The sequence below is a fragment of the Corvus cornix genome, chromosome 5, assembly GCF_000738735.6.
Source record: "Corvus cornix cornix isolate S_Up_H32 chromosome 5, ASM73873v5, whole genome shotgun sequence".
Lineage (NCBI taxonomy): Eukaryota > Metazoa > Chordata > Aves > Passeriformes > Corvidae > Corvus > Corvus cornix.
The window spans coordinates 8,267,992-8,289,455 of record NC_046335.1 but is presented as its reverse complement, the minus strand read 5'-3'; the positions used below and the strand labels follow the sequence as shown (position 1 = coordinate 8,289,455).

The window sequence follows — 21,464 nt, the reverse complement described above, 5'->3', positions numbered from 1 at the left end:
GAACTGTCCAAGGCCAGGTTGGGTAGGGCTTTGAGCAACATGGTCTAGTGCAAGGTGTCTGCCTATGACACAGGGGTTGGACTAGATGATCTTTAAAGGTCCCCAACCATTCTAAGGCTGGAGCTCCCTCCCGAAACAGGTATCTCCTGCAAAGGCCGTGGTTCACCACCAGCACAAAGCCCACTTCTCTGGCATGCTCGTCCTGTGGTTCTCATTAAGAGTCCATTAGTAAAGCACAGGCAGAGGAGACTGATTTGATAGTCCCATAAATGACTCAGATGCTGCACTCAGTCTCAATGAGCATGAAATACCACTGCAGCCATGCACAGAACCACTGACTCTGAAGTGTATTTCTACATGCAGTTCACCAAAGGCCTCGGTTTTGGACAGCACTTCAAAACATACTCTCCCAACTTACCCAAGAGACTCGGGGAAACAGTAACTGGCTTGCCCACAGTTTGTGATGATTGTTTACCTCGGCTGTCCTCAAATATGACCATGCACTTCTGAATAAATTGACAAATTTCACAATGTTATTTGACCAGCTATCTTTTTCATATTTTTGGCCCAACTTGAAGAGGTGGGAGAATAATCCCAGAGGTCTGTAACATGTTTTCCAACTGCACTCTAAGTTGGACTTCATTATTTCCCCCTTTCAGTTGCAGTAAGTGTTTCTCACAAAAACACACTACTTCACACCTAATATGGTACTATTCTTTCTCCATTCTTTTTCTTCCTCTTTCCTCACATAGTTTCCTGGTTTTTGTTCCCCCTTTAAGAAGCACATTGTACCTACAATATAATGCATCTGAAAATAATAATCACTCCTCTGTCTTTCCCCCCATGAGAGATGACTTTTCAAATAAGACTTAACTAATTTTTTTTTCTTAGTAAACCAGCTACTCCAATATGTAAAAAGGGAAAACCCACACAGCTGACAGGTATTTGGTTTTTACAATGCTCTGTCTCTTTTAAAATACATTAAAATTAAATGTTGAAATATTAAGCAAATTTTTTCCCAATAGATATCAAGGTCTGTTTCCTAAATGAATCTAACCACCACCCCAATTTTTAAGAGAATTATTAGTTACGTATAAAGTGTATGAAAGGAGAGACACCACATGTCACCATGTACTGCTCTAAGAGCATGAAAGTCCTCACCAGCTTTTTCAGATGAAAAGTCTCAGGCAAGGAGTGCTAACCAGGAGCAAGTTTGGGCAGGGGGAGCCACAAGCACAGATGAGGAGTGTAACTGATGGTGCTTATACAGTGGCAGCACCACCAATTGGAAGGGAAGGAACCTTCTGGCATCCATGTAGGGGCTGCAGGGGAAAACATTTCCAAGTGAGGACATGGCGCCAAATTTAAAATGTATGGCACAGCACCTTGCCTAAAATCACTCCTGCAAGAGCAATGAGCAGGCTTTATTCTCTTGTTCTCTTTACCCCAAAATAGCATACTCACTCAGTACTTCTTTCTTCCTACATCCAAACCTGATGACTTCTCAATATGCCTACTGAGGAAAAAAAAAAGAACAGAAAACATGGACAGCTTTTTTTTTTTTTTTCAGAGGCCAACCTTTCCCTTTTTGAAAAGGAAGGAACCATGAAAAAGAAAATCAAAGCTAATACAGGCACTTTCTGCATGATCCACTGTATCAAGTGTTCCCAGGCTCGCTTTTACAGGGCTTGCAACGTCCTAGATCCCTCATTCTCAAATCCCTTTTAACGACAAGTAACATTAATTTATGACGCTATCCCACTTTTAGAGATAAAATTGAGACCTAGTTTATTTCCCTTCTGATGTGCAATAAAACAGAATATGAAAGTAAACTTCCAGGACTGACATAAATAACGTGGGCATCAACATCCAAGCTCTTCCTCTTTGCCATTCAAAGCGAGAGTGTTTAGTGTCACTTGCATTTAAGTCCCAGTCAGTTTACAATGAGAAAAACATCTAACCCAGCATCACTTCTCTAAAGAACTGAAAGTATGTTGTGAAGATGTTGGAATAAAGACTTTTTGGGAGTAATTTTTACTGAAAAAAGAAACATTTGGACATCACCATTCAAAAATGTGAAGTTGTGGATTAAAGAATGGATTTAATGCAAAAAGGTTCTGGAAGAAAGTTTTCTGAAAGGATGCTGGAAAGTAACAGAGAGAGTCAAAGACAAGTAGTCTGCTCTGTGAAAGGAAGATAAGCCATTTCTAGGCTACACCATCTCTTTCAAAGATGAAGTACAGTACAGTTACACTGTACCAGCTGATTCTCAGCTTCTGACTTACCCTGTCATCCAGAGCAAAGCTTTTACAGTATGCTGGATCCAGCCTGTTTCCTATGATCTCTCCACAAATAATTCCATCAGATGAGATTACCCGCCAAAAGTCTAGCTGACTAGCCATTATCAGCTCATATTTCTCCAGATGTTTTGTGATCTCATCCTTTCTTAATGTCTCTAGCATCTTGCCTACCACCAAGGTCAGATTTATTGGTTGACAATTTCCTGGTTCCTCCCCAGTCCCCTTTTCCCAGAACAGGACAAGCAAAATGAAAGCAACCAAGAGCTAGAATTGCAAAACTATTGCCCATTGTGTTGAAAAAGAGACACACAAGGAAAACCACAAACTGACACAGCTTATCTTTTGTTTCCAACAAGAAGAGCAACAGATTTCCCTATAAACCCAACCCTTCAGCTCTAGAAACAGCATCAGCTTTTTTCCCTCTGTCAAATTTCCCCACTCCATTTTTTGTTCAGCCCCTATCTTGTTTCTTACCTTTGCATTCCCCCCAGCTTTTCCTCTGAAGCAGCTGTGCCCTCTATAGCTGGCATCTTCAGAGTTCAGATGGCTCTTAGGATCCTTTGCATCAAGTGCCACAGCCAGCCTTTGAAATACCATGAAAGCCAGACGATCCTTGAACTAATCTGAACCTCAAAGGTTCTTACTACACAGGTCATCAAGACAGTGCATCACTACATCCCAGTGACAGACAGAAGCCAAGTAAGAACAAAAAAACACCCCAAAATAAACCACACACACACATACAGAAAAAGAGGTAGGGAACATGGTGAGAACAGAAAAGAGAGAAGAAAGAAGAGGTGAAGAAAAACAGCAACACCAAAGACCCCCTGATTTAAAAATATATCTGGTCATATCTTGTAAAATCATCTTTTGATTCACACCAGCAGAATACTGAAAGTATGAACCTGTGCTCAAAATAACAAAGCTAAAGTTCACCATCTGTGCTATTCTGCTAGAGAAAGTTAAAAGAGCAACAATCAGCATTTTAGTTCTGGTTTGTATTTTACATATGGATCTTGCACCCATTTTATGCAGTGAAGCTATAGAAGACAAATCACAACGGGCCACTTGTTATTTATTAGGTCATCTGTATCACTCCATTCATTACAGAAATAATTCTTTAACCAAAAGAGAAAAAAAGTATTAGATCCAGAAGTAGAGTAAGTGTCTTATGTATTATTTTTCATTTAAGGGCCTCTATTAGTTTTGGTCAGCTTGTAAGCAACAGACTCTATCAGTCAAATAGTTTTACTTGCCTGAAGTCCACAAAAACTGGCGTTTAGAGGACATGTTCTGGTTCTCATGGTTAAAATTACTATGTGGTGTTAATATACTATTTAAAAACAAAATAGCTCTGCATTTCCTGCTAAATATTAATAGATGAATACACAGGTCTCTCCAGCTCCTTATAATTGCTTCTAATTTCTCAGACTGAGAAAACAAGATTTTTCTATTTCCTTTTTCAAATGTCAGTATATGTTCTTCCCTCCCCCTCTTTCCCTGCCTCCAAAAGACTCCTTTTTTTCATACAAGTTTATGCCCTATTAAGAAAACCGGACATACTAGGGAGGACAGAGATGACAGAGTATCAAAATGCACAATCCCCTCTTTGTTAGCCATGAAGAAAGACTTAAAAAAAAAAAAAAAAAAAAAAAACAGGATGAAGACTGGAAACAATAGAAGGACCTTTATAAACAGGGACCAGAGCAGAAAGATGCAAGAAGTCCAACGAGATCTTTAAAATGGATCAGTAAAGCAAGTAAAATACACTTGGGCACACCTCTGTTATCCAAAAAGTTCCCCACACACAACCAAAATTAAGGATCCTCATGACATACATTCAGAAAACCTATAATCTCAGAGGTCAACAAGCAGCAATTTGGGCAGATAATTTTCTCCTTCTCCCCTCATATTCAATCACAATTATAGCACCTCTGCATCAAACCATTTCCCCCATCCCTTCCCACTAAACAAAACCTTCAGCATCACACAACCAGGGACTGCATACCCTGGATGTACACACACAAACACACCAACCCCAAGCCTGAGCTCCTTCACAACTCCTCCACCTGTGTGTTGGAACAGTTCAGCCATGCACTTATCCGAAGAGTGGTCACAAGCTACTGTCTTCACACAAGAGTCTATCCTCACTGGGATTTGAGTAACAGCACCAAGCCCTGCCAATGGGGAAAGGGATGGGGAGGGGAAAGTTCATTCGTGAATTCTTCTATTTCTGCCTGGTTGAGGTTAGACATGTCACAGACACGACTGGCCCCTGCACAAACAAACATCTGCACTACTGGAAGTAGAGCTTCCTTTAGTGACTGACTTAGAGAACTGTCAAGAGCTCTCGGTCAGGCAGCAATGCTTAATTTCATTTCTCCATTTCTATTTTTAATCTTGGAAACAAAAACATAAATGTAAAGCATGCTGACAGAAGAAAACAGCCCTACGGTTCTAGAAAGCCATGCTACTTCCCTGCCAGGCCGAAACACCTGCTCCTGCTAATGATGGCTTTATGCTTACTTACACCTGCCATCCAGAAGGGCTCCAGAGCACTTTGCAGCCTGATTTACACATACGCAAATCATTAAAACCACCAAAATTAAGCCACTGCTGGGGTGAGATGTAACAACTGCTTAACTGCACACAGCCATACTGTTCAACTGCTCAGGACAGGAACTAAGAGACACCAAAGCCAAGGCGAACGTTAGGTTGAGAGAATATCATTGTCCAGTCTGGATTTTGGCCAGTCACTACCTAAAATATTTACATATAGAAAGCCCTAGGATCTTTAAAGAACATATGCAGTGCAACCTTTGGTTTTATAAATGATCTGAAAGAAAAACTATATATATGTATATACACACGTATGTTTCCTATATCTGAGATCCCCCCCTTTAGCAGTCCCTCCCTGCACTAATTATTGTTTATGGCTTGACTTCAGAAGCTCACCATATCAGACATCAGTTTTGGAAACATCCTGTGGTTGAAGCACTTAAACTAGCAGAGCCAGCAAACTGATAGTGTCTGGAAATAAATGTAGATTATCAAAAAAAAAAAAAGATGCTTAACAAAACACATGCACACACAGACTGGGTAAGTTATCCCCCACCAAAGACAGAGCCAAAATAGCTGAATTTGTCAAACTATCCCTAAACAGCCAAAAAAACCAAGAGAGTCCCAGAGCTGACACATTGGCGGGCTGAAGAGAAGATAGAGCATTGCTTTCTAAAAACCTCCTCACAAGGACAACACTGAATTAACAATTACAAAGTCAATGGAGTGGAATGAAATAGGTGTCACCACACATACCAAGAGGGCAAAAACGCACTGGGAAACAGGTTAAAAAGATTAGGAAACCTGGCATCCAAAAAATGCCAAGATATGTTTAACAGTTTCGGAGTTTGGGCACAAATTTGCAGCATCAAATATGTGGAACATGCAGAGCAACATTTTGAAAATGGAAATGTGTTCAGCACATCATCTCATCATAATATTATCAGCAAACCATCTGAGATAATCATCTGTTTCTCTAAGGCAATTTTAAAACAACAAAAAATATCAGATCAGGAGATGTGGGCATCTTTTACTAAGACCTCCTCCAGAGGTCTCCTTACTTGAAAGCAGCTTTATTGTAATCCTAGAAACAACACAGATTCAGTTCCCAAAAGTAAACACAGACAAACCTGAAATACAACATGATTGTTTAAAAGTTTCAGACACATGTGCCTCTGAATCATCCTGACAATGCCTTTTCCATACTGTTTAAAACAAATGTTTCTCCCTCATTTTTGTACAATGCTCCTCAAAATAAAAAAAAAAAAAAATTAATTACACATAAGTGCAGGAAGAATTGCAACAACAAATGGTTAAAAACACTCAGCCTGAAAACACTGTTTATAACCAAAAAAACCTCTCTGATTTGCAGTTTCTAGATTCATAAATGGGAATGGGAAGTATAATTCTGTGTTTCTTTCTTCTATTTAATCCAAACACAGAATAGTTCTCAAATACTTTGTCAGAACAAGGCAGCCTGGATACAGCAGAATTACTGAATGAGCTATTTAAGCTAATGAGTGCAAAGGTGTTTCCAACTGAAACAAACCGGAACAAAAAACCCCCCACCCACAGCCCTAAAAGAAGTTGAACAAAATATTTGTACATCAAGCATCAATCTGCGAAACTACACTACATATCCAATTGTTAGAAATATACGCTTCCACCCTTTTAAAATACACACTATCAACATGTTTTCTAAATTCCTAGAAATTTCTTATTGTTGCTGAAGAACCACCAGCCTTTACCAAGGTTATGATAATGCATTTCAAATTTCTTCCATAAATAATTATGCTACACCTTTGCACCTTCAGGCAAGTTGTTGCAAACCCTCTAGAAAAATCCTGAGTCTGCAGAACCATGTAAGCTTCCCTATTGCTGGAGCACACAGATTCTGTTCTTGGTCCAAAAAAATGACGCTATCATGGAAAGTACCTAACACTTCTCTCTCCTTTCCAAGAAACAATAGTAGAATACAAAGAAACAGGTAAGTCAGGTACCGTATAGGATCCATGCTGTGGTGCTTGAAAATGAACACCTCCCCAAAAAAGAACAAGCCCACTGTTTTGGGAAGAAAACATGTAAGAAGGCAAAAAGCGTAACTGATACATTCGACTGTTTTTTCAGTTTTGCCACTCTGTCAAGAATAAAGACTTTTTATAAAAATCAACTGTCATTAGTGGTACAACTGAAATGCACAGAAGTGCACAAACTAAAGGCTGTTCTTCCTGTCCAGGACACTGGTACCCAGAGCAATTCAGACACAAACAGAATAGCACATTCTCTAGCAAGTCTCTGCAAGAGCACAGCATTGCTCAGAAAATACAGGCATATTTTTCACTCTTCAAAAATACTCATCTTAATTCTCCCTTCTAGCACAAAAAGGAAAGCTACAGACCTACATACAAACCAAAATTATTTACTACGGTTTATCCTCTAAGTAGCATCTCCTTCACTTGCTGCCTTTATCATCATTTTCAAAGCAGTTGACACCGGTTTTTGGTGAACACACGCACACACGCAAGAAAACCCCTTATACATGCATTTTCTGAAGCTTGAAAGAAAGTCAGGCACGCTCCCTATGTACTGTTTCCCACGAGGATGAACAGGAAAATAATGGATTATTTGAGGACATGCTGCTAAACACCATATTAGAGAGACACGGAGTCAATTTACTGTCCAGAAGGGAAGAGTCACTTACCTCGTTTGTGAAGCCAGCCTTCCTTCACTATCGCTACTTCATTCATAATGGCAGGAATGTCTCTTGAAAAACCAGTTTATGGAAAAAGATCACTCTGTTGAAATTCTTGAACTCCAGCAGAAGGCTCCACAAGAGGGACGAGAGTTTTTCCTCTGTTTTCCTCCTTCCCAGCTATTTCTAAAAGGATCAAAAGAAGAGTACACCATCATCTCAAAGCATGGCACAGATGTACAGCAAGGCATACAACACAGAGTAGCTTCCATTGCTGTGTTGTTGGTTTGGGATTTTTCTGGTTTTTTATTATTATTACAAATCTTAAACAAGGGCTTAGCTCTCCACAAGAGTTTTTCTATCTTGGCAGGTGTAGGTGCCAAAATACATGCTTCCTAAAGTCCTGCTCCTTCACTGAGTAGGCTGATCATGGGCAGACTCAGAACACTAACCGATGCAGTCTGAACTACAGGTGGATTCCAGACCTTACCTAACTAGACCTCCATCTCTGCAACACCACCTTGTTCTTTGCAACAATAAAAATTCTGAAATATCACAGAAACCAGTTTTCAATGTTTCCTGGTAAGGAAGACTTCCAGAACATCCCCTGGAAGGTTTCTTTACAGCCTGATAATAGTCTATTAACCAGCACACAGCATGTCTTAGATAAGCCTCTGACAGTAAACATTCCTATTCTGCTTCACGTTTTCCTACCTTCAGCATCATCCCCTTAGTCCCACTCAGATCTCCTTAACTCCCCAAAAAGTGTCTTCTCTACCTTTGATATTTCCAACTTTTACCTTTCTTAGAGATATACAAACAACCATAGATAAGCTCATGTACCTTTCTGTTATCCCAAATCAGCCCTTAAAGCACCCTGATCAATTTTATTGCTCTTCCTTAACTCCACTGCAGTTTGCTGCTGCCTTTCTCACTATGAAATATACCCAAGCACAACTTGGGATTTTTACCCCATGCTTTATGAGACAAAGTCCCTCTCTAAATGGCTCAAGATTGCAATTTCTTTTGAAAATGTGCCTTGCTCCTGGCTGACTACCACAGAAACATTCTGTGCATTTGTCTCCCTCACTGAATGTAATTTCTTCCCAAATGCATTAGCTTTTATTATTTTTCTAAATTGAATCTGATTATTTTTCTGCTTGTGGTACTAATAATCTCTGCTTTTCTTTAATTCTTCTGTGCTCTCCGAAGTGTCCATGCCGCCATTCAATTTGGTATTACTTGAGTGATCAAAAAACCTAATTGGTGACAAATTCCCAGCAGTAACCAACAAGTTTAATGAAACAAAACCCAGCAGCATTTGTGAAGTGCCACCAAAGAGCTGGCTTTTACTGGAGTCTCTCATCAACCACCAAGACATCCCATTCCCACCTAACAAATACATACCACCTCTGCATGCATTTGGCACATGTGCATCTATTATCTCTGAGCATGCAGGTGATAGCCATCCATCAGAAACTAGATTAAAAAGCAACTAATTCCCCATAACTCACTAAGACAGGACATTGGATGGAAGAAAACAGGTGGTCAAAATGATTCCAACCTAGAACTAAAATCTCAGCAGGGGCAGAGGGCTTTGTACCACACATCAGAGTGATCTGAAACAGGCAGTGTTCAAAGCACGAAGCTTAAATTTGAACAAGTTCCATTACTGCCAGCAGAATGGATGGAGAAAGGAGGTCATTCCCCTGATACTCTGCCTACAAACCTATACTGTTACTGTTCCTCAGCCTTTCCAGTTAACAGTTTATGTTGTAGACCTCCCCAGAAACAAGGTAAGTCTGGGGTTTTTTTCCAAATTACAAATCTGCTGATCTCACTAGTTAGAATTATCAGCTCCACGAAACAGATGTTTGCCTGAGGGAGGGAAGACACACAAAAAATTACATTGGAACAAGTGACATGTAAGAATTCCTAATTTCATAAATATGAGAACACCGTATGCTGCAGAATAGAGACCAGTAATCCACAGCTGCCAGAGATACCTTGGAACAAACTCCTTTAACTTCAGAGCAATTAGGATAGAACCTGACAAACATAGCAGGCTTTTTCCTTTCAAAATGGCATACATACACAACAGCCATGCAAGCTAGATTTGCTTGCTGATGTCAAGAGGAGACTACACCTCACTTAGAGGCTTGAGCAATTTGCAAAGTGTTGAACAAAACCCCCAAGATTATCACAGCTTGAGTATGGAAATGCAACACCCAGGTGTGAAAGTTAACACTTCTAACTTTGTGTCATACAGGGTGCAGGGAGTGTGCAATCCTACCTCTGCATCCTGAATTCAACCATTTAGAGGCACTGAGCAATCAATATTCTTTCCTATAACCACACATAAAAAAGGAAGCTACAAGACAAACTAAGCTGTAGAAAGGGCAATACTATTATTAAAAACATTAAAAAGCATGAAGGACTAGAATTCTCCAATCTGCAGGTAACTTACTCCAGGTTTTCCTGGGTTAACACTTGCCAGGATTACCACTTGGCAGCCTCCTACTTGTCATCACCTAAACTGTCATCTAATAATCCAAATTTGAATGACAACAAGGCCAAAAAAAGCAGATCAACAAAGAAATCCAAAGTTCAGGGGAACTACTTTTTGTACTCTCTGTGGTGTCCAAGCAGCTTGGACTGCCTTTTCCCTACCATTTCTATCCAAGAAACATTTCCCACTTGCTATTGCAGCCATACTCTCAGGGATGTGTCTTTACCTGCCCACCTCCTTTCAGGGAAAAGGGATGGTGAAGGGGGTGGAGGGTTTTGCAAAGAAGCCATGGCACAACAAAGTGGGAAAACATTAAACATTTCCTGACACCAACCTGCAGCATGGGTCCCCACCTCAGTCCTTCAGTCAGCCATGTCAGAGCACTTACTTCACACGGAGAAATTTAAGCTATTTTTAATTTGCAATGTGAAGAGCAGGGGATCCCTTCTCACTGTCTAACAAGATGTCCATAGACATAGCTCTAACAGCAGCAAACCTGCTCAATCTAGTGTATTTTAAAACACACATTCAGGCTGTGCCTAATACATCTATTTTAGTAAGAGACATTACTGAAGACAGTGGCAGCAAGCAAGGGTAATTTCTCGGAATAGAAGAGCAAGTTAACTATAGGTCAGTGTACTACTGAAGATGTGTAAACCAGAAAAAGTTCCTTTTCCATAAAATCCTTAGAGGGAAAAAAAAAAAAAAAAAAAAAAAAAAAGGAACGATTACAGTCCTCATTTATGGCCATCTAGGAATGGTTCCCAGTGAAGAGAGGGCATCTGAGGTAAGTATGACCTGGCTGCTCCAGTCTGTGTCTGTAAAGGACTGAATACTGTCAAAAGCTAAACAACTTGGTCTTTCTCTTAGCTTGTTTTTCAACACACATTTCTGTAATACTTTTTTTAACACTGAAATAGTCCTCACGCAGCTGAAGTGCTGTAAATCATGAATGGCATGACATCAGCATTGTATCATGGTGACAATGGTTTTGCGTACATATTAATTCCTTAAAGGTTATTAACTTCTTCATAAATAATGAGATAACTCACTTCCCTAGGCACTGCAGCAGCAAAACCTGCTTTAAGGAGTCACTCAAACCAACCATCCAACAGAAGGTGGAGCAGAACCGTCTTTTCCGTATTTGGGAGCGTCGTGCTGGAGCTCCTTCTCTCGTTCTCTTCTATACATTATCCTCACCTTCTTTTTTCTCTAAGAAATTAGAAATATTAATCTGTACTTCCTGTCCTCTTTCCAATGCAAAGTTTCGTATTTGTTTCCACTCACACCCTAGAGCAGATCGGGAAGAAAAGGAAGTCTTCCGTAAGGCCGATGTTGAAACTTAAGCTTATGGGATGCAGAAGCACCTATGGTAATCACCTCATCTTGATGAGGGAGAGTAAGCAAGAGACTAAACGGAGAATCTGACCCACCAGCGTCAGTCCTGGCATGTCAGACTGTGTCCGGGCTGTACTCACTAGCCCAGATCAGAAAGCAGATTACAACAAAGCATTCCCCTGGGCTAACACTTTGCCCTGTCACACCACCAGTTACCAGTGCCCACTGTCCTGGTGTGGCACATTCCTGATTCTCCCAGGACACCCTGAGCCCAAATGTGCTGCACATCCTTACGTGTTCTCATCACACACAGCAGCAGGACCAGGCAAAACAGGATCCAGCAGCCCAAGTTTGCCTACTGTGGGCACATGACACTGTCATGAGAGCACATGAGGTACACAGGAACTGGACTGGGCCAGGGTGGTGCATTCAGGCCCATTACATGGGATACCATGAGCAACCTACAGTCTCTTCCCGGTGCAAGCTCCCAGCTGACAGCCAACTGCACCTAAACAGCAGAGACACAAAAAAGTTGGGATCCAGCCAACGTTTCAAGTGGAGCTACAGACAGATGTTCCCACCAGGCTTTGACCAGTGAAGTACATCTCCTGCGTTACGCAAATCCTGCCCTGGGTGCTTCATAGGAGCAGCAGTGATTCCAGCGTGCTCAAGGCCCTCTGAGCCTGCAGCAGCTTCGCACCATGACCCAGTTACCAAATCTGGGCAGACAGCTTTCAAGGAAGCTTAGAAGGACCAGGTTGTTCCACCATCTTAACTTCCCTCACAAAAAGGCCTTGTGGGCCATGACTTAGGTGTGGTCACCAGTATTTGCTACTATGTGCTGTGTGTCGAATGACACCACATCTAAACTGGAATTTCATGCCATTTCAAGTGCAGCTGATCACAAGGTTCACAAAGGTTTCTCAGATACTAAGTTATGAGGAAAACGGTAACTGGAAAACAAATCTCTACAGCCACATCCTCCCCCCTTTTTTTTTTTCCCAATCTGTTAACCTAATCTGGGTTTACAAAACGGTAATTTGAAATATTTGTGCTCTCATGCCTTTGCTGATCAATAGACAGGAGGTTAATGCTGTTCATGTTACGACATCCAACTGTCCATGCTGCAAACACAACAACAACTTGATAGGACAAACTCAGCTACCTATTTCAAAACTGAGTATGGCAGAAAAGCAACTTCTTCATACCCCCACCTCCAACCCAGACAAAATCCTCTTTATGTTCCCAAACAAGAACAAGTCCTTTTACAGTTTATGCTCATATAATTTAAGAACTGTGCTGCTCGGAACCTCAGTACCAACCTGAGATGTTTTTAATCAAATTACATTTTACAGTATTTGTAACAGAAGTTTTGTTCTGTCCCCAAAGAAATCAAGTCAGTTGTGAAACTATTTAATTGTTAATGTAATCACATCACTTATTTTTGTAAGACTGTAAGTGAATACTGGAGCTAAAAGTGACTTGTGGACACTGAATCAATTCTTAAATTTGATTTACCACTGCTGCACACCAAAAACAGTTCTATAAACACCACACACAACACAAACTCTCCTATTTAAAAAAATCCAAGGTAGTTCCAGTGTCTTAAATCTGCTAACTCAGACAAATGTTGTGGCTGTCACCATGAAATTAACTACTACATGAAAGTAATTACTAGTCATGCAGTATGTCAAGTTTATTTACCTGCAAACAAATATTCTTCAGCATTAAGTGTTAGTATCTCCCTTTTATAACTGTATTTTGAAATGTACATCCCTCCTGTGCTATAAATAAAACAAACAAGCGCAAATCATGGATTTGCTTCTTACATGATAGACGTGGTAGGAAAACAAAGCAAAACAGTTAAATATTTCCCACAGGGGTGGCTGGGAGGGGGGACATACCACCCATAAGCTGCAAGCTGTATCTGCATCAGTAGCAGTCCTGTCAGTAAAATATGTTGAAAGTACCAGAACGTTTATATGCTTGATTATGTGTTTCACAAAGAAACAGACACAAGTCCTACAAGTCTCTAAGAACATTTCGGCAACTGCAGAATTTCACCTGGGGGGGCGGGGGTGGCATCTGCAGGCAGCTCCCTACACCTCTGCTAAACACGACTGCAAAAAAAAAAAAAATCAAGTCCACAAGCGCTGCACAGCCACCTACACACGCCAAATGCCCACGGAGAGAATCACACCCCCGTCGGCAAACACTCAGTGGTCCGCAAAGCGGAGCTGGGCTAACAACGCGGCCGCACAAGACAAGGGGAGAAAATGGGGGCGGGGGAGGTGGGAAAAACGGGGGGCCCTTGGCTATTTTGTTCGCCGCTGTTTCAGAAATATCACGAACCACCCCCCAGCCGCCCCCAACGCCGTTTTCCGGGGGGATGCTTGCGCAGGGGCCGGGGCGGGGGCAGGCCCGAGGGGAGCCCCCCGCCCCGCCGCCCTCTCACCCACCGCATCCCCGGGGAGCCAACAGCTTCCTGTCCGCTCCGGGCCCGCCGGCAAGACGGACCGACCGGCCAGGGCCGCCTGCAGCCCGGCCCTCCTCGCCCCCCACCCCGCCCGGCCGTGCCCGGGGGCCGGCGGGGCAGCCCCCGCCCGGGGAAGGCGATGGGAGAGCGGCCGCCCCCTTTCCCGTCCATTCCCTTCCCTCCTGGCTCCGCACAATGCGGCCGCGCCGAGCAGGCCCCGGCCCCGGCCCCGGCGCTTCCTTCCCCCAGCCCTTCCCAGCCGGGGAGCGGGTCACTTACATGGCTGGAGCCCGGGGAGGAGGCGGCGGCGGCAGGGGAAGGGAGCCGGGGAGGGAGGCAGGGGAAGGGGAGGGAAGGGGGGAGCGAGCCAGCGAGCGAGCGGGGGAAGGGGGCGGCCGGCGAGGCGGGCGGGCTCTGCGGCGGGCGCCGAGCGAAGGCCTCACTGGGCTCCCGGCAGCCGCCGCCTCCTCCTCACCATCCCCGGGCGGCGGGGCGGCTCCTCCTCCCCCTCTCGCAGGCGCTCGGCCCGTGGGGTTCGCACGCCCGCTCCGGCTGCCGGCTCGCCTTCCCCGCCGCTCCGCCCTGCGAGGCCGCCCCTCGCCTCGCTCCGCCGCCGCCTCCCCCCGCACCCCCGGGCCGCACTCCCGCCGCCCGGGCCGGGCTCGTCCCGCACGCGTCTCCGCGGCGCTCGCTCACACCCTCGGCGGAGCGGCCGCCGGATCCCGCCGCCGCCGCTTCCCGCCCGTGCCGAGGGGCCGCCCCGCGCCGCGCCGCTCCCCGGACGGGGTTCGTGGCCTCGCCACCCTCCGAGCTTCCGCAGCGCCCGCCAGCCCGGCCCCCTCCGCCCACCCGCCGGCCCGGCCCCAGGCCCCGGGGGCGGTGTTTCCTGGCCCCGGGCGGCCCGGTGTTCCCCCTTCCCCTGGCACCGTCCCGGCCCTCGGACCGGGGCGCTGAGGACGCCGTGCCCCGCGAGGGATGTGGCCTCTTCTGATTCGGCCTATGAACCGGCTGCCTGGAGCATGGACAAGTTCACAGAATCACAGAATCAATTAGGTTGAAAAAAACAGGTTATCGAGTCCAACCTATGACCAAACACCAGGGCCAGGGTAACGATTCTGGATGTTGCACTCCAGGCCGTCCTGCACTCACAGCAAGAATGGCTCAAAACATCACAAATTGCTTCAACTATTGCTTACAGCATGGCAATATTTTCGGTAAGGTTTTGAGAGGTGTTCTGCTCTAAAAAACAATGTTGTGGAAACACCTATGACAGATTAACGTTTCTCCGCCCTTCCAAATCAAAATTCATCTTCGGTCATTAAGGGATTTTGCTTATTCTCAAATTGACAGTGCCATAAACATTAACTGGGCTGTAAGAACTGATTGGATTTCTTCAGAAACATACGATCACTGATGATCACATTTCTGCAATCGGAAGCTGGCTGGAATTTAGGAAACAGCACATCTTCCCGCAGATTTGCACTGTTGGCAACATAAAACGCATTTACAGCAGTAAAGCTGGGGAATATAGCTCTGCCTTTACAAACCCATTGGATATAATAAGAGCCTTTTTTTACCGTATCATTTTGATGATTGTTAACATTTATTGAAATTCACTTTCTTCTCCTGTTTTGATCAGCTAGGTCTGACTAATCGTATCTGTCATCAGGGTTCCTGAGCATCAAATGGATTCCTGAATTTTGGGTACTCTGGTGTGCTAGAGGAGCCAATGAGGCAGAGGAGAAAATGCTTCAGTCTTCTTCATGGAAGGTGAAAAAAAGTAATGCCTCCTTTCCCACCAACGTACAGAGCAGTTCCTGCTGGCAGAGCAGCTACACCAGCATGGGATTTTCTGTGCATCACCTTTAGGTTTACTGGGGCATATCTCAGCACAGTTTTAAAAATGTACCATGCAGGCATTTTAGCAGAGTAAGCAGGCCCCATGGTACTGGCCTAGTTATCCAGGGCAGAATGGAATTGCTGTGGGAACTCTCTAAGATGTAGGTAATGGAAAGGAAAAATCTTGGTTTGTGATCACATTTTGACCTACCATGCATTACTTACAAAATACTTCGTGTGTATTAAAATGCAGGTAGTCCTTAAAGATATATTTAAACTCATCATCAGTGGGCAAAGCTTGCAGTCAGCTCAGAGGACATGTATTTTACTTAACAAAAACAAGAAGAAAATTCATTTATCAACTAATTTTGAGCCTTCAGACTGTGGTTACATCTAAACATAAAGAGTGCATGTAAGTATAGGTGTTCATTGGCTGTTAAACACTTGTGTCCAGTCGGGGGGGATCTATGGTAATAGATCTAATTTCAGGAGACCTTTCTTGCCTTCCTAACAAACCCTCTCCTGATTGATAAGCTCCCATGCTGCATGGTGAGCAAGGTCATTAGGACTTCCCCCTGCAAATGAAGCGGCAGTTTAAAAAATAAGATCATAGAGTAAACAGTTTTCTGTCCTGAAGAGAAGAAAATAAACGTCCGTTGTTTGCTAGAAAGGAAGTACAATTTAAAAAACCCCTCCAGATTTCAACATGAACATATTGTTTAGATTTGCCGACTGTTGATTTACCATGATGAAAGACAGGCCCAAACTAGAAAGTTTGGATCCTGATCTGGATCTGACATTCCCCAAATCTGAGGGGGAAGTGTGATTCAGAGTCTGGAGTAAGGGCTTATCTCTCAAACACAGCAAAGTACTGTGGATAAAAATACCCAGGTAAAGTAGGAAGTGCCTGGCCTGCAACAACAAGAGTGACTTTGTATCAACAATGAACAAAAGCAGCTTTTTTTTCTTTAAGAACAATGAAATCACTCAAAAATTGTTATAAATACAAACAATGTGGGTTTTATCACTCAGCTATCATCAGTGGGATTATAGTCTATAAACCCTAATTTTCAGGGAAGTCCCTGGATTTCCCTGGGCGCTTCCTCAGATTTCACATCTGTTAACTCTAGTTTATTAAGTGCTTCAGGATAAGGGGCATCAACTGTGCCTTGGTATTACATTACTCGAAAATATTGAATGTGGGAGTTAGTGGCAAAGAATGGATGATTTCCAGACAGTGTATTGATACCATGCCAGAAGGGCAGGCACTCCTGTTCCCATCCATTTTTAACACATATATAGGTAACAATTAATTCAGTGTCACTTTTGAAAGTTATTTCTAAATGTTTAAATTATGAAGCTTTGGATAAAATTATCCAGTCAGGCATAAGAAGAAAGACTAGCATCTTTGCTAGCCTTTAGATGAAGTGGAATTACTGAGTTAACCCCCAGTAGAAAAAGCTCTGTTCCATTATTTCAAGTAATGACAGCACCTCTGTGGGGCAACAGTGAATTTGTTCCTCCCTTTTTATATCCCCAGATATAATAAACATAGTTGTGCTTCTAAATCTGAACTAGTCCAATGTTTGAAGGTGTATTTCTCAATAGCAAAACAATAGCAGGCTCTCTGGAAAAAATAATATAGTCATGCTAAAACATTGTGGGTTTGCTTTTTAGAAATTCATCTTGAGGCTAAATAGATGTATGAGTTCATTTGTACTTCTCTGATGGCTTTCCTACAGAACTGGGTGTCAGCTGGACTGGTAATTTGGAGAGCAACACTGTATGAGGCCTTACTGCTCTTCCTCATGGCTTGCTAGAAGTCCTGGAATAGGCTGGACAGGAGACCGAGCTTTGGATTCCTGCTTCTATTCCTGGTCACCGGGGTGCTAAAGCTGGACAGCCCTGGGATGGCAGGGTGTCAATGCTGTTAACTCCAAAGTGAGAGCAGTACAGTCCTCTTCACCAGGAATGATGATAGCCATGACAAGGGGCAAACATGCTATGGGGAGTTTGGTACATAAACAGGAACCAAATTGGTTTGCATAGAAAATGCACTAAATGAAACATACAAAAATAGCAAATATATCAGTTCTGTGCCATACCCCACTGCAGCCGCTTTTGTTGTTACAATAATAATCACAAGTCCCAGTCTGGACTAGGCACCGTTAGGTGCTGTAGACGCACATCAGAAGACATGGGTTTTGATCTGAAGGGACTGAGGTCTGCTTCAAACTGCTGCTTTTCCCCCTTCCTTGTAAAGTAATACATCATGAGTTCTTAGATCAGGAAAGATACCCAAAAAAGCTAAAATTCCAATGATCTGTGTGAGAGAACATCACGATCTTAACTATAGTCAGATAGGCAAATCCTCTGAGACTAAAATACTGACATTATAGACACATATTAAAAGAAAAGTAAAAACTGTCAGGTTCCTGTTGCCTTCCCACCCCTCACACGCCCAGTGCTGATTATGTTCTTCACCTAAAATTACAGAGCTAAGCAAGGTGTGGGCATATTAACTTGGGGGCTGTTTCAGTGGTTGATTACCCCTGCAGATCCACACATGCAGATCTCTGTGAAAGGAGCAGCAGCCACACTGCTGGATGAGGGCACAGTCATAGCAGTGGATTCTTGGAGCACTGGTTCTGGCCACATTGATCTCCAGGTAACAGCCAGTGCAGAGCAGCTCAGTTTTCCTCATGACATTTGCAGTTTCCTAAAGAGCAAGAGCTGCAATCAAGTTTTTAAGGTTTTAAGCATTATGGTCACAGGGGCTTCCCATATCCTTTAAAGTGTATATACATATGACATTTACCCAGTGGACTGGCAAGTGTTTTTATTATTTGCATAACAATGCTAGAAGAGAGGGGATTGCTTATAATTTCTTCAGTGTGTTTTTAATGGCATCTGCATGTGTACAACAATCTGCTATGTTTTGAATCACCTGCTCAAAATTACTTAGTTTGGAAACTTAAGGGCAGAAGTGACCGTTCCAGCATCATTCTGGTCTGACACTCTGGCTACTGCAGCCACAAAATTGTGCTTACTGATGTTTTCATTTATATTCATATTCTGCTTTATTTTTAATACAAGAAGCAGTCCTGTGAGAAGTGCAGTAATAATTTATATATTATAAAAATATTTATTTATAATTTTTTTTTTTCTGTTTGAGCATCTCTCTCCTATGTTTCTTTGATGTCTGAGCTTATGCTACCACTTGCCCTCAGTGAAATCACTGAGTTCTTCTTTTCTGCCTGATGTCTTCTTGTCACAAAACTTTTGAGTGCTTTTTCTAGCCTTTGGCTACTTCTGTACTGGTTTTGTTAGCTGTGCCTACAGATAGGCTTGTGGCTACGGCACTCTGTGGCCAGAGTGAATTACGTCCATCCTGCTCTGAGGGGGCTGGGCTCCTCTCCAAGCCCAAACCCTCTTCCTCTGCCCTCAGCCTGAAGTTCCCTAAGAGCAACAAGCTGCAATGCACTTGGTCTGTGTGAGCAGTAATGGCCCTGGAGGAGTGGTTTTCAGGAGTGATTCTGTGGATGTTGAGGACCCCATCTCCAAACCAAAGGTGTTTCAGTGAAGTGGGGGTACTTCAGACTAGCTTTATTTGGAGTCCCATGGGCCATATACCCAGTGATGGCCAGAGTTCATGTGAACTGCTTTGGAGGATCACACTGCTTTAGGTTCACTGGAAGGGAGGAGCTCAGTTCAGGCACTCCCAGACTGGTCTGTGATACAAATGTAACTGCACAAAATCGGTGTGATCTGGAGATCTGCCTCAACAACACAGTCCTGATTCAAGCATGCTAGTAGAGGGTAAGGTATTGAAAACATTGCTGCCACCATGAGCTGATTGTATCCAGAAGTTAAGAAGATATTAGGGAGAAGTTTAAGAAGGTATTAGGAATAAGAATCAGACACATGTGCTGCAAAATTCAGGCTCAAAACCCCTGCACGTGTGCTGATGTAACAAATACCTATTTGGTTGCCCACCCCACCCCTCACCATACTTGGCACGTAGCATCAGTTTTCTTGGACCTCTAGTCATCAGACACTGCCTGTCTGCTGAGCTTCCCATCCCAGCCTGGAACAGAAGGGCTCATGCATTAACTGGGTCCAAGAGGAACCTGTGTAAGTCAGGAAAAGACTATCCCTCCACGGCTGTGTGGGACAGGACCCAGCTCTCGGCATATCCATGTCCAGTGCTGAGCACCGTCGCTGCAGGAGCTTCTTGGTGCTCATCTAACACACTAACTTTTAAAATAATAAGGGCAACCATGAAAGAAATCAATCTGTTGACTGGCCTTGCAGTCTTCACTGCCCTCAGCCTTGTCATCTGCATTCAGCTGGAGAAGCGACTGCTCCTCAGCCATTTATTCCCTGCCAGCCCAGAGGGAATCAAGCCCACTGTGTTCCTCTGCCGCATCCAGCCTGGCTCTCACACAGCGTTCCCGCTGCAGCCCCGGAGCCTGCCAGGACAGGCTGGCAGTTGTAGGGAATGATGTCACCGAATGGGCAGGGCTTCTTTGCCACCGATAACATCTTAGCAGATGTCCTCCAAACGTGCTCACAGTTCTCCCAGTATAGCATCTTTATTTTCCATCTACCTTTCACAGTCCCACCTTTTAAGCTAGCAAAAAGGTTATTCCTTGCTAAAGACTGTGTTAAAAACTGGAGAAGAGCTTTGCCAAAGTTGTTCTAAGTGTTATTGATTTATTCTTGGGCAGAAAAACTTTGCATTTCAGTAAAACACCACTACTTAGATACTTCTAAGCATATAGGTACAAGATTATCACTGAAAAATTTATGATTTTCCTTTATTCATTTACCCTCTTACAAAATAAAACAAGGGATCAAAGAAGTTGCTACCCATTACCTATAATGGTATGTTCCCCATAAATCCTGCAGGTTTTACTCCCACCTACTGTGCCTCATCCCTATTTAGAAAATCAGATCTACCCCAGGGTATCCTTCTGGACGTGTAGAGTTCCACTGAAATCAGCAGGGATCTGTTTAAGGACATGCCTGCAGAGAGTATCTGTTATTCTATATTTACACAGTACCCAGCATAATAGGACATGAAACCTGATTAAAGCCTCCAAACACTACTGCCATGGAAATCAGTCTTGTTATTGACTGATGACTCAACATGTCTGGATTTAGATGGAAGAGGGCTACTTTCAATTCCCAATTCTTTTATAGACTCTCTGCATAACCTAGCCAAGTCATTGAATCTCCATACCTCAGACACTCCTGTATTTAATGCAGAGAAAGTCAATCATTGATTAATTCCCTTCTCCCAGCCCATTCTGCGGGTTTTGATTATAAGTTCCTTGGGGCAGGCGTTGCCTCTTGTGAAGTGCGAGGACAGCACACAGCACCAGGGAGCTCTGGCAAGCCTATAAATGATAAAATAACAATCATGTGCAGTAGCACAGAAGCAGCTGTGATTGTCCTAATATTTGTCCTCACAGAGTAATTTTTAAATTGAAAGCACACCTGGGTTAATACAGTACCAGAAGAGGCTCAACCTGATCCTGGGATGATGACAACCTCCGAGTAACCTGAGCTACAGCATTACCTTTAACAAAATAAGAAAAGGTAAAATGAGGAAGAGTAATAGAGGTTTGTGGGTTTTTTGCAAAATGTAAAGAGATATGGAATGGATTCAAACCTTAAATAAAATACCAGCAGCCACACAGCTTTCCCTCTTCATGGGAACAGATGTGGAAAGCCATTATTATAATT

The 21,464-nt window shown here is 43.3% G+C and overlaps 1 protein-coding gene across 1 annotated transcript in view; it reads right to left on the bottom strand.

Annotated features, from left to right (window-relative positions):
* AKT1 (AKT serine/threonine kinase 1) overlaps positions 1–14,210 on the bottom strand; it is a 78,118-nt gene extending 63,908 nt beyond the window's left edge. Inside the window, exons 1-2 of the mRNA XM_039551775.1 lie at positions 14,154–14,210; positions 7,561–7,737 (exon numbers count right to left, since the gene is read on the bottom strand). Of these exons, the coding sequence (XP_039407709.1) occupies positions 7,561–7,606 (46 nt within the window). The 5' untranslated portion in view covers positions 7,607–7,737; positions 14,154–14,210. The remainder of the gene's footprint in view (positions 1–7,560; positions 7,738–14,153) is intronic.
* Positions 14,211–21,464: the final 7,254 nt, after the last annotated feature.